General features: G+C 45.2%; 1 protein-coding gene across 2 annotated transcripts; it reads right to left on the bottom strand.

The window, feature by feature from the left end:
* Positions 1-492: 492 nt before the first annotated feature.
* tbx1 (T-box transcription factor 1) lies at positions 493-9,855 on the bottom strand. 2 transcript variants are annotated; one of them, XM_068721068.1, is made up of 8 exons: positions 9,352-9,855; positions 7,749-8,088; positions 5,464-5,565; positions 4,852-5,023; positions 3,782-3,937; positions 2,759-2,826; positions 2,139-2,239; positions 493-1,539 (listed from the first exon to the last, which is right to left on the bottom strand). In XM_068721068.1, exons 1-8 carry the CDS (start codon positions 9,533-9,535, stop codon positions 1,157-1,159), a joined length of 1,506 nt encoding a protein of 501 aa, XP_068577169.1. In that variant the 5' UTR covers positions 9,536-9,855; the 3' UTR covers positions 493-1,156. The 2 variants fall into 2 exon arrangements, with proteins under 2 accessions (XP_068577169.1, XP_068577168.1); XM_068721067.1 differs by having other exon boundaries at positions 7,749-8,139; positions 9,352-9,630.
* Between the last annotated feature and the right edge of the window lie 3,613 nt (positions 9,856-13,468).

Here is a 13,468-nt window from a genome sequence, read left to right as displayed (position 1 = left end):
ATGACCAACGATGTCCTCTTGTGTAGAGAGGAAGTGTCTTTTTTCATTGGGTGTCACATGACATGGCTTCTTATTATTGTGGAAGTTGAAAACACACATTTTCACAATTTAACCTTTTTTAACAAAATGATTTTCACAATATAAAACTTCAGTTCTGCAGCTCGAATGGCCTCCTGCTATAGATGTTATTCATGAATCAGTGGATGTGATTATGTTTGTGTGTAATACGACCACAGCTGCTTCAGATGTTCATCAAAGCTGAAGTTAGTGTGTGAAGTAACGTGTGCGTCTCCATTCTGTCTTCATTTGAACTGTAGTGCAGTCTGAAGTCCTGACTTCTAACGGAGCGACACCTCGACCCAATTCAACGCAAACCCGAGTCAGAACAAAGCGATCAATGAGGTTCAGTCAGTGTGACACCCCCCCCCCCCCCCCCCCCCCCCCCAGCAGCGAGACACCAGACAGACGTTTGAATGGAAGCTCTGCTCAAAGTCTTTTTATGAATTACAAGAATTTAATGTTTATTTTACAGACACAGAACAGTCATTCTGCTTCATGTGTTTACTCTGCATCGCTGTCAGTCAGTGCCGTGGTACAAGCTTCTCAGAGCGGCTCACCATGTTCACGTTTAAAAAATCAAATCTTGTCTTTTTATTTTTTTTCCTCAAACAACAACATGTGGGCGTGTTCGACGCCCGTCTGATGAGCTCAACATGCAAACATCTCGCCTACCTAGAAGCTCGATGGACTATATAACATATGGCTTTTCTTTTAAAGCAATAAAAACAAGGCAAGTCAAAAAGTGCATCCAACACAAAAAAACGAATCCTTTCCAGTCTGTGATCAGAGGTACTGTCTGTTCAGGAGAGGGCCCTCCTGACTCCTCTGCTGGCTCAACGTCTGCCCCGCTCAGGTCAGAGGTGCCCTGCTGGGGAACTATTGCCATTTGGGTTCAAAGGTCTGAGTAGACCTCTTCAAGGACTCGGAGCCGGTGGCCGTGCTTCACGCAAAGATGCATTTCCTTTAAATAAATACGTCGGGGTTTATCCAGCCCGTGAACAGGTTGCGTAAGCCATCAGCAGACAGGACCGTGTTGCCTTTCCTGCCTGTTTCCATTCCAACAGAGAGCGGCGTTAGCCCTGCTGCACAGCAGGCCTTATCTGGGCCCGTAGTCATAGTTAGAGGGCCCGCTGGTGGCTGAGTACATGTTGGCTGTGGCTGGGTTCATGTGGTGGTGGTACGTGTGTCCTCTGATGCTGGGTAGCGGGTAGGGTGACGGCCTGGTCTTGGCTCCCAGGTAGTGTTCATAGGTGGTGGGGTACTTGTAAGGGTGGTGGTGCAGGGTGTCCGGGGGTAGACCGTGGGGGTCTGAGCGAAGGTCGTGGGGGGGGCTGGGTCGGCCGCTGGTGAGCGAGACGCCGTGAAGGCCTCCTGGGACGGGCAAGGCGGGGCTGAGGACCCGGGACATCAGTTGGTGGGCCGGGTCGGCGTGTATGGACGTGCCGCCGGGGTCTCGCTCGTACTCCCGTCTGCTGTCCTCTGAGCAGGAAGAGACGCGAGAACAGTCGGTCATTATCTACCAGCTTATGAATATGTTCCTAAACAGAGCTCCGATGACTCGTACTGTGCAGTGATACATCATAAACTCTCATCTCACAACACAATCAGCAGTATTTATCATGTCACTCGTAAGAGGAAAGCGCTGTTTTGATCACTGATAACAGCCTGCAGAGAAACCCGGATCAGTGTAAATATTAATGTGTTATTGTTAAGAATATTGAAGCAATAAAATGATGCTTTTCACTCAAACTGTTGCAGAATACATTCCAGATAGGAAGCTTCCAACAACACCAGTTATGAGATTCAGATCCATTCAAAGTGTGTTAAAGCCTCGGTGAGACTCAAAGGATTATTATTGAACTAATGCATCAACACATCATGAAAAGAAAATCATTATTATTATATTTTAGGAAGCTGTTGTCAGTCATATGATAGCAAAACAATCTCTATTGTGTCGGCAGTGTTTGACGTTTAATTAAAAGTATTGGCAGCGATCGACATGAAACCACTTCCTCTAGCAGCAGAGAGTGAAGCAGAGCAGCCGTGGGTTCTGAAGTGAAGCAGAGCGAGCTGCAGACCTTTCTCTGTGCCGTTCTGCTGAGGAGGAGACGACATCGGGTTTCTTGTTCTGGCGAAGGCGCTCATTATTGGCAGAGAGCCGGGCCTGTGGTTCCTGGGCCTGGAGCAGGGAGGACGGATTCACACTCATTTAATGAACGTCAAACACTTTCTTTATTATTAAAATGATGAATGCACATATGAAGAGGTTACACCGGTTAATCAAACACCCCCATAAGCTTCAGTGTAATGCTTCAGTGTAGTGCTTCAGTGTAATGCTTCAGTGTAGTGCTTCAGTGTAATGCTTCAGTGTAATGCTTCAGTGTAATGCTTCAGTTATTGCTTCAGTGTAATGCTTCAGTCATTTGCAGAGCTGGATGAGCAGCATTTGGACTCGTCTTAGCTCTGAGCCTGCGTAGACCAGATGGGTGAGGTTCACTCTATTGTTAGGACTACGAGTGTCTGGTAATTTGTCAGCGACAGGAACGCACGCTCCAGTGGCGCTCGAACAATACGCAGTGATTTCTTAACTCGGTGGAACTCTTTGTGTTTTCTACCACACTGCTCTGTGCTTCCGTTGAGCCTTTCTACAGCGAGGAGACGTTCCAGTGAGACGGTGTTGTTGAGTGTAGATGCTCACCAGTCCTCTGGGTCACAGTCCCTGAAGCCCTTTGCGAAGGGGTTGCTGGCTATCTTCAGCTGAGTGATCTGAAAGCCAGAGCACGTCATCACAAGTCATTCCACTTCCACAAGTCACTGCGTTTGAGTTCTATTAGAAAGGACCAGCATGATGACGACAGTGTAGATGGAAAATCCCTCCTGTCTTTAGAAAGTGAAATCACAAGTGAACGCTGCTGTCTGTAATGAAACATGAGAGTAAATGGTCTGAAGTGTGCTGTTCAGAGGCACGTGATCCGGTCATTCAGCGTTATGAACACACACCTGAGTTATTATAAGTGCAGTTATTGCAGAGCTTATTGTGGACTAACTTATGTAACGTGTACAGCTGTAGATTCATGCACTAGTGAAGTATTCATCATTTATAGGCTACATTTATTATCATCGTTTCATATAATAATAATCATTATAAGGATATTATGCTAATTGATGTGATTTTGTCTCTATCGAGTCACGTTATGAAGGCCGTTAATAACCCGCTGTACCTAACGTGTGACATTCATGTCTGTAACATTTCACATGAAATAGATCGTATTAGTTACATAGTAATATAGTTATTTCATAGACGTCTTTATTGCGGATGTGAACCGGACTGTATTCCACGGTTTCGCTCGTGATGAGTCGTCCTGGATCACGGCTGAACGCACCGACGTGTCAGATTAAACCGAGCCTGATGGAACACAGAGCCGCGCGGCGAGGAGAGGGACGCGCAGCTGCGCGCACACAGCAGAGGCAACGTGTGCGCGCGATGAAAGGGATTGCGCTACATAACTGCGCGCAATTGATTCATTCGTTCATGTGTTTACACAAGCGAGGCAAAAAGAAATCAGACTGTTTTAAACGATATCAATATTTGACCTGTGGGCCTATATGTTATGGTAATATGTGTTATCATGCATCAGCGGACCAACACTCTCTTGTTTACGTCACAACCTACGGCCTCACGTCCCGCACACAGAATGCAGCCGTTAGTGTCTCTTCTTACCCGGTGGTTCTGGTACGCTGTGACCGCTGTGAAGCGGGTTTCCTCAAAAACGAACGTCTTGTAATTCTCCTCGGCGTATTTCTCGCTGTCCTTGCGCGGATCCACATAAACCACGTGGAACCTGGGCTGGTAGCGGTGCATGGAGTTCAGAATGATCTGTGACGAGCAGAGGGTCCATCAGCACGCATATAGAACTATAATGCAATAATAATAATAATAATTATAATTATAATAATAATAATAATACATTTTATTTATCGAGCGCGTTTCATAGAACTCAAGACACTTTACATTAAACTCATCATCTATAAAAGATATACACAGACTCACTGCACGACGGACTGAAGGCTCATTTCCACGAGGCAGACTATTCTCATCAGAGAGTTTTATTATTATTACTATTATTATTATTATCATTATTATTATTACAATAATAATAGTATTATTTATTATGATAAAGATGAATAAAGTCGAGCAAATTAATTGTCAGATTAAATCAAATGATTTGTAATGTATTTAACACCAAACTTTAAACCTATTGAACATGATCTTATTTACTAAAAATCAAAATGTCGTCAAAAACCCCTAAGATCCACGTGTTTGTGTTTATAGACACGGATATAGATGTTTGGTAAATACGTTTTTATTATTACTTGCTCGTATTTAATGTGCAGACGTGTGATTATAAATATATCAAACATTTATCTTAACGTGTAAAAACCTCCTCCAGCACAAATCCTCATTTAAATGCATAAACATATTTATTTAGCCCGATGTGCATCCAGCACACGTGGCTTCACACGTTTCAATATTTGCTAATAAATATCCCGTAGAGCTCGAAGATTCTTTCTCGTTTCACAACGAATTCAATGAAGCAGCGACAGACAGAAACACAGACAGAGAAGAAGCGGGAAGGGCTGAGAAATGTTTCCACTGGTGAAATATTCCACTTCCTCTCCGTTATTACTGGAGTGAAGCCTGATGTGCGGAGCCATCATAGACTATCCGTACAACATATCAACGTTCACAACTTGTCGTCGGTGTCTGTTCATGCGCTGCACTGTACTCACGTGGCCGTTGTCATCCAGCAGGTTGTTAGTGAGTTTGAGTTTATCGAAGGAGACGATCTGCTTCATCCACTGGGCGCCTTTGGCCGGAGAGTCCGGGTGGTAGTGGACCCTGCCCGGTGTGGCGGGGTCAGCTTTACCGGCAACCAGCCACGACGAGCTGTGGAACGCATACCTGATCGGAAACGAGAGAATTAGACGCAAGTTTCCAACCGTCCGACGACATTCACTTTAATACAAGCCGCCTATACGCAGACACAATGCCCATGCGCGTGTTGACATGAGATACACAAACTGAGGCTGTACAGAAAAGACAATAGGCCTCGTGACCGGGAACAATAGGACCGTGACTGATGTCAGCATATAGTCATCACCGTATGTTGGGCATGAATCAGTTAATTGTATAAATCTTGATAAATGCTCCGGTATAAATCTGTGCAGTAATAACTCGTATGCATTCGTAAATTCATGCACAGAATTATTACATCAATGTGTTCCTGTTCACGGTCCTATCGCGACAGATTGTGTGTGTGTGTGTGTGTGTGTGTGTGTGTGTGTGTGTGTGTGTGTGTGTGTGTGTGTGTGTGTGTGTGTGTGTCAGCGGTCTGAAGTTACCTGTAACGTTTGTCGTCTACAGGCAGGAAGTCCATCAGGAGCATGTAGTCCGACATGGGATCCATCCCGAATATTTTCACTTGGAACGTTGGAAACATTCTCCTGGTTCAGACAAAACACACGAGGCGGCTGTTAAATATAAGCTTTACGCTTTCAATGGTGCTATTGCTGCTTTTTTGGGGGTTAATCTGTGTGTGTGTGTGTGTGTGTGTGTGTGTGTGTGTGTGTGAACGGTAGTGTACAACTGTTTGAATTATTTAAGATTCGTCAGAGGAGCCAACTCATTTTGTTGCCAAAGTATTATTCCCAAAACAAAGCACCGTGTCTGCAGAGCGACGCGGCTCCGGGCCCACAGAGCTCCGGGCCCACAGAGCTCCGGGCCCACAGAGCTCCGGGCCCACAGAGCGTAATAAAGCTCTCCTCTCATCCGAAGAGAGAGCGCTATTTGTTGACTTTTTGCTCCGCGTTTGTAACTTCTTACTAGACGCTTTACTTTCTCTTCTGCTGTTTTGAGGACTTCCAGACACACGCAGGCCTACACACACACACACACACACACACACACACACACACACACACACACACACACACACAGCCTAGACATGTAGTGGAAATACTTACGAGCGCGCAGATGGGCGTTATTTGGGAAGGCGAGGTGTGGCACCAGAGCCGAGTCGAATTTAGAATGTGAAACTTTTTTATCAGGGAGGAAAAATGATATGCTGCATTGTGTTTGTATAAGAATAAATACAACTGGACATATGTAGAGGTGCTGACCTCTATTCGTTATGTACCACTTCTCTGATTTGTCCCAATACGTTTGGATTCGACCTGATCCAGGTCTCTGTGTAGATCCAGATCCAGAGAACGTCGGTGGGACGTTGAGTAATCCGCGAGTCAGTGAAAGGATCTTAAAATCACCGCTCAATTAACGTCCGTGTTGTGGCTAGGTGAGGCTGAAGGAGCTTCTAAAGTGCTCTCTGCAGACCTCCCTCCTCCTGGGAGACAGCGCGGAGCGGCGGACTCAGCCTCACTTTAAGGATTAAACCAATTATCTAGTGGCTCGATCCACTTCATAAGACAGAGACAACGCAGGACGTTTGGAGACGTGTTTACGCGTTTACTGGTTGGAAGTGACACTTAATAGTGTAACATTTGATCCGCTTTCCAAAAGGGTCAGAGGTCAACGCTGAGATAAATAACGACAGACTCGAGTATAAATCCAAATTATTTTTTTTCTTAAATTTGTGAATTAAAAGGCCAAAAACTGACATCAGATCGACGTCTTTAAATGCTCATAATCTGTTTTTTTTAATTTTATTTTTTCATTAATAACCCAATCAAATCATGTGTGTGTATTCCTGCAATGTATGAGGATCGGCAGGGACGCAGACACACGAAGGGAATAAATAAAATGGTGAACACGTGTCCAGGCGAATACAAACAGGACTGCAGCACCGTGCTGAGCTGAGCTGCTCCCGCTCACACATGCACACACTCCCGCACATGAAAGGCTACAATGGTCCGAGTAACAGCGGTGCGTAAAATGAAGACTGACGGCGAAGGAAAGCAGCTGAGAGCCGCAGTTATTCTTCTTGGGTCTATAACACGCAGCACACGAGCCCGGTGTTTACAGCTGATACACACTCTGAACGCAGCACGAGCCTCATGCGATCCTCTTTAAATCACAGCCAGCAGCAGGCCTGCTCACCGCAGCCTAACATACTATAATATATAATATACGGAATAAAGTCAAACATCCACAGATGATGCCGGTGTTCATTCATTTAATTCACCCGGTGTATAAATACATATTTATATTGTTTTATATGCAAGAAGCCAGAAGATGGTTTCTGTTATAATATAATACAGTTTGACCAGTCTGGACCCGAAAATATGACGTTTGAATTAAAAAAAAACATCAACATTGAACAGCAACAAGTTAGAAATAAATGTTGAGTATGAAGAAAAAAAACATTTACTATATTTATTTATGAAACACATTTATCCTCATGTTGGTGAGTAGTAATAAAATATATTTGTTTAACATCACTCGAGCAAAATCGAATATAATTTAATATGTATCTTTACTGTCTGATTTGCGTCATTAGCATATAAATACTCAAACATATTGATATTTTATGTACAAAAGCGCAGAATATCGAGTATTATTAATTGTTAGAATAAAGCTGCGGTACTCTGTGTTATTTATCCGGTTATTTATCCGGTCTACCCGAATGTGCATCAGAAGAACCGCGACTTCACAGCGGGTCGTGTGCGCTCACCTGCCGGCCTTGGTGACGATCATCTCCGTGCCCAGCTGGTTGAACTCGTCCCATAAAGCTTTCATCTCCAGCTGGACGTTAATGTTGGCGACTTTGGGGTTCTTCTTCACGATCGTTTTACCGTTCGGTGTGGAGTTGGCGGACGACGAGGAGCAGTTGGGAGTCCCGCCGTCGCTCGACGGGGCCTGGCCCGGGTTAGACCCCGGGTAGTTGTAGTTGTGCTGGGCGGCCGGGCAGGGCTCGAAGTGGGACTCATGTTGGCTGTAGGGGTCCCCGGGGGACGGAGAGAGGTGGTAGCCCCCCGGCGTGTTGAGGCTGCTCAGGCTGCTCGTCGTGAAGGCTGCAACATCGCAAAAATGGGACAGCTGCGTCAGCCACGGACTGGATATGGCTGAAATCATCCCAAAAAACTGGATTTACTAAATTTGCCGTGCACGTTAAATCGGTTAGAACACAGATCGTAAACACAGGAGCAGGATTCAGTGAGCTCCAGATGAAGATGTCACGCACAAAAGCCCCCCTTTCGGTTAAAAAGTTTCCGTCTCGGCTGCTCAATAATCCCTGAGGTCGGATCCTCTGCCAGCATGCTACTGCCTGATCTGAGAGAGCGACCAAAAGTTTCCCGAAACTGCGACGCTCGCGCAGAACCGCTGAACTACTCACAAACAAGCTTCGAGTGCGTGTGAAGGACTTTTATGCGTTGGATCGATTGCGCTCTGGGCGGCCTCTGTTGTGCGCCGCTGCAGTGTGTTACACTGCAACCCAGTCTCCTCTCTTATCTGACGCAGAGGGCCTCCCCTTTGCGATAAAACCGGTTCTTATTTCTATTTAGATAAGGAACTGCAGGTAATGCGCCTTTTCCTCGCCCTGGGACGACACTGATTGACAGAGAAGTGCGCCCCTTTTTAATGCGCTTTCCGGCACCCATTTAACTTGTGGATAAGGGCATCGCCCACATCACCCCGCTAGCAAACAATAGAGGAGCTGACCGGCAGAGTGGAGAGTAAACGGTTTACAAGGTAAACACGGTGATTTGCATGAACAAACAAACAGGCAGCAGGTCAGCAGGTGACTGTTGCTTCCTCGTTATTGGACAAATAGATCTATGGATCTATGGATCTATGGAATGGATTATACCCCCCCCCCCCTCCGGCCTGGATATTCTTATAATAGTCTGTTTCTACCATTACGCACAGGGTCCCCGTGTAAACCCTCCTCCTCTTGGCTTCGTTTTCAATAATTGTGATCCTGGCCACGAATTAAAGTTGACTTCTTTGTTCAATGATTTGGCTTCTGAAATGTTTCCACTCTGCCTGCAGAATTCTCCCTGATGCTGATTATACTAAGATTGAATTTGCATATTTTTTCATAATGGGCCAACTTGTGTCAGAATGCTTTTGTTTTGTTTAAACAATTATTTCACTCATGCATTCAAAACAACGCTACCATATGTGTGGTTTTGCGCATTACCTTCAATTGTGCCTTTTAACAACTAATTAAACACGCAGACTTCAGAGACGCACAGGCTACACGCTACAGCAGCTCTACAGCAGCTCTACAGCAGCTCTACAGCAGCTCTACAGGCATCAACAAAGGGATTTACCTTCCATTTCCCGGGTGACAGTGCTGTAGTGCATTTTAAAGGAACTGTGGTTGCGCAGGTCTGGCTTGTCCAGGCCGGTGTTCTGTTTGTCAGACGCTGCGTTTCCTGTTTGCTCTGCAACCGAAATCAGAGAGGCAATACTGAAAGCATTGGCCTTTGGAGAGAGAGGACCGCCGTCGTCCATAGGCGAGGGATCGAGTCGCGAAAAGTCTTCCGTCCTCCTCCTCCGCTTTCCAACCGCACAGAAAGCAGGAGAAGGCTGCGCACAACGGAGAGGAACATGCGCTAAAAATGTGGGTTTTCACATTCCGCCACCAGCGCTCCGTGGGTGCCAGGGTCTGGAGCAGACGGTTCTTAAAGTATTGCGAAGACGCGAAACGCTGTCCGGTTCTCAGATTGAGTCGATGAAGCCCTAAACACGTCCCGGTGCCAACACATAGTTCATCCTCAGACCGTAGAAATGGAGAGCTGCCCTCCGTTCTCCTCCGGTCGGTGGCGGGGTGGTGTCATCTGAGTCCTGCCTCGAGGAGAAGCGACTGCTGCTACGAGAAAGTCAAAAGTGAGCGAGATCCACGCCTCCCTGCAGCTGCAGGAAAAAAGTGTCAGCGCTCTCCACTGGAAGTTTTATTTCAATAAGACATTGAGTCTGACACTTCAATCCAACTCCAACGTCATTACGATGTCCGGCTTCAGAGCGCACTACTTTTCCACTAAATGAAGAGTCTGTACGCGTTCGCATATTTCAGCTGTGGAAGCGCGGATAGTGTGCCCGGAACACCAGCGGCTGCAGCGCCAGTCTTTTACGCAAGAGTTCACTCTGAAAATGTAGTTTTCTTTAAACATGGCTGGAAACACGGAGAGGAATAGAATGCGTTGGTATTTAATCAGTTAATCAACACACACATATGAATAACATTTTAATTCAAGCAAATAAGAAAACATGGAAGAAATAAATGTAATGAAGTGAGAATGAATCGGTCTGTTATTACATTATTGGACGCATGATTCAGTAGACATGCAGGTGATGGGTTACACACCTTGCTACACACAGAGACGCGCAGACATTTCACCGAGTCAGTAAACAGATCATTAACACACGTGGCACTTCAGACCGGAGCTGGACTTGACCTCTCCGCTTTGCGCATCCACCGTCGCCTCGTTGTCTCTCAGCTTATCGAGGTTCAGCTTTAATGTGCACCGACCAAAGATGCGTTGTGTCGGAGCTGTACTGCGATAGTCTAATTTACACTGGAGTCATTGAAGTAAGCGGCGCAGGCTTCTAGCGGGATAAAGGGATTAACCCTATTTGTTTTGGATGTTTCTCTGTGGAGGAGCATAAATACACTACTGCGAGATGTTGTTTATGGCAAATTAATGGATGGATGCATAGAGAGATAAATAGATAGAGATATGATATGATAGATGGATGAATATGCGACTAAACTCCAATGTGGCCTCTGCGCAATAATGAGCTCATAATAACTCATGGCTCAGTCACAGTCAGTAATCGGCCTTCTTTAAATCAGACATGATGCCATCGATACCAACTCACTCCATCATTGCAGGTCGGGAGCGTCCTTTGTAAACCCTCCGGTGGTAACAGACTCCACACAGGAGCGACCACCTCGGGGACACGCGGGGCTGGAATCCGCTCTCAGGCCTCAGCAGCGGCCGAACGTTTAGGCGCAATAACAGACGCAAAGAAATGAACTCTGAACTAACAGCGCGCACATTTTAACCTACATATGAAGAGCGTATTACTTCAATGTTTTTAACGCACATGTTATATTTTTAAGAGCTACACACTGAATCCTGAAGAGTGTCACGTGCAGCCAGACCAGACCTGACCACACATCGAGCAGAGTGTAGCCCGCAGTGAGCAGCGCTCACCGGTCAGAGGACAGGACTGAACCCGGCTCTGCCTGATGGATCCTCACGTCTCTCTGCTGCTCAGTCTTATTGTGCGCGCGCGTCTTTGTAGCATTTGTATTCACATTGTAGAGACTCATAATTACTGCAACACATATTTAAAATGTTTGAAAGTGTAGGTCTTACTTTAGAAGGACACGGCCTCGATGTTATGATGGAGACGTTAATCATGAGGTCTTTCTGAAGTTGATACAATTAGAAAGTTTGGTTTGAATTTATAATAGAACACTTAATAGAAATGTCTTGTAGGTCACGTGAGTGCCTATCTGCCCGCGGGCCCTGCTTTTAGTTTATTAGTGCTTCAGAATAAAATGTCCTTCCTGGATTCCCGTATTCAAAGCGCTCTGTAGCCGTTTGCTGCAGGCAGGATACGAAACCAGAAGCACGCGATGAATGTGACAGGCTTCAATTATTTTAGGAGTTGAAACGTTGGAAGTATTTCTACTTTTATTTGACAATAGTACGCACCCTCATCCCGCGTGCTTTTACGCACATTAATGAGCACACACACACACACACACACACACACACACACACACACACACACACACACACACACACACACACACACACACACCTGTTTGATGGAAATATATCAAAAATGGGTCTGACTGCATTTGTTCCTTAGTAACATTCATTGACACATGTTGACAACCACACAGCGACACACACACACACACACACACACACACACACACACACACACACACACACACACCGCCATGTTGCTTCTCTGTTGTCTTCTCAGTCCTCGTGCTTTAGGACAGACATGTTGTCCTGTTGCAGCGCCGTGATGGTAAATCACCAACAAATAAACACTAATAATCTCCCGCCCACGTGTCATTAAAGGGCTCGGAGCTCGTGCATGTCAAGGCTCGGCGGCTGATATTAATGTGATTATTATTAATTAGAAATGTAAATAGGTCATATATCTGCAAGGCCTTGTTGGCGCGCGCTCTCTTTTTCTTCTATCTCTTTCTGCCCCCCCCCCCCCCCAGACGCACATTAATACAGCGCCGGATCTCCTTTGATGTTTTTATTACGTCGTGTTGTGCAGATATTTATTTCAGCAGTCTTTAATTTAACGAGCCTGTCTGAACCATCATTATGATCATACAATTATTAAATACACGCTCACATAATTTAACAGATAATAAATCACGGGTCATTCCACCCATCATAAAAAAAAATATTTTCACTTTCATGTTGCGACAGAAACAGTGAGGCACGAGGCCGCGCGCTCCACGTATAAACCTCCTCTAAATATCAGTCCGACCTGAAGGAGAGGGACAGGACGGACAGCAGAGGACGGATCGGGGTGTCCGCTCTCTCTGCGGGCCTCAACTGTCCTCAGGGCCTCCGGCTGGTGGTCGTCATGAGACGACCATTTTATGATAAATAAAATAAAATAAAATCCTTTTCATATGTAGAAGAACATTTAATTTAAAAAGACTCTCCTTAAACAAGTTGTCCATAAGTATTTAATTTACAGCTCATGAATAAACGGAAATGATACATTGAGTAATCTTATCGGTAATTATTTTGTAAAAGACAATTAAATAGCGTTTACATTATATATTTAATATGTGTCCAAGCAATCAACTAAAGCCCCTCGGAGGCTACTGTTATTGTTATATTCCATACGTCTATAATTCCTCATAATATTGCTCAGACTGCAGTGAATAGAAACCCTCAACAGGCCTTTAAATAACAGAACGAGTCGCGACTATTATTCTAGTTTTTGCAGTGGAGTAAAACGCAAGAGAAATATTCTGTCGTGTTTTCTCTGGTCTGATGTTGTGAAAACCTTCATTCACTCCGTCGGTTAAAACGAATCAATGCGCTTCATGAAATATCCGCGTCATACTTATTAAATACTTGTTTGAGTTGTTCAGTGGAAACGTCCAGACATTTGTGATGAATATTTATATTTGTAGTTTCATTTCCTCCGTCTGTCGTTGAGTTGTTCGTTGGATGTTTTGATTGGTTCCTCATGAATAAATACAACATTTCTCTCATTGTGCATAAGGTTGTTATTATGTGCCAATAAGCGCACTAATACAAGAGATGATTACAACGCAAACTGAGGTCATTTGTGCGCGTTTTCACCGTGCTGGTTTGAGTTTGTGCTCAGAGTACAGATGGCTGCACATGCGCGTCTTCCTCCGTCAGTCATGCGTGAAGGTGA

The sequence above is a fragment of the Cebidichthys violaceus genome, unplaced genomic scaffold (assembly GCF_023349555.1).
Source record: "Cebidichthys violaceus isolate CVI_PGR_0920_01 unplaced genomic scaffold, fCebVio1.0.p SCAF_26, whole genome shotgun sequence".
Lineage (NCBI taxonomy): Eukaryota > Metazoa > Chordata > Actinopteri > Perciformes > Stichaeidae > Cebidichthys > Cebidichthys violaceus.
The sequence above is the reverse complement of the archived record's forward strand: the minus strand, read 5'-3'. Positions and strand labels throughout refer to the sequence as shown.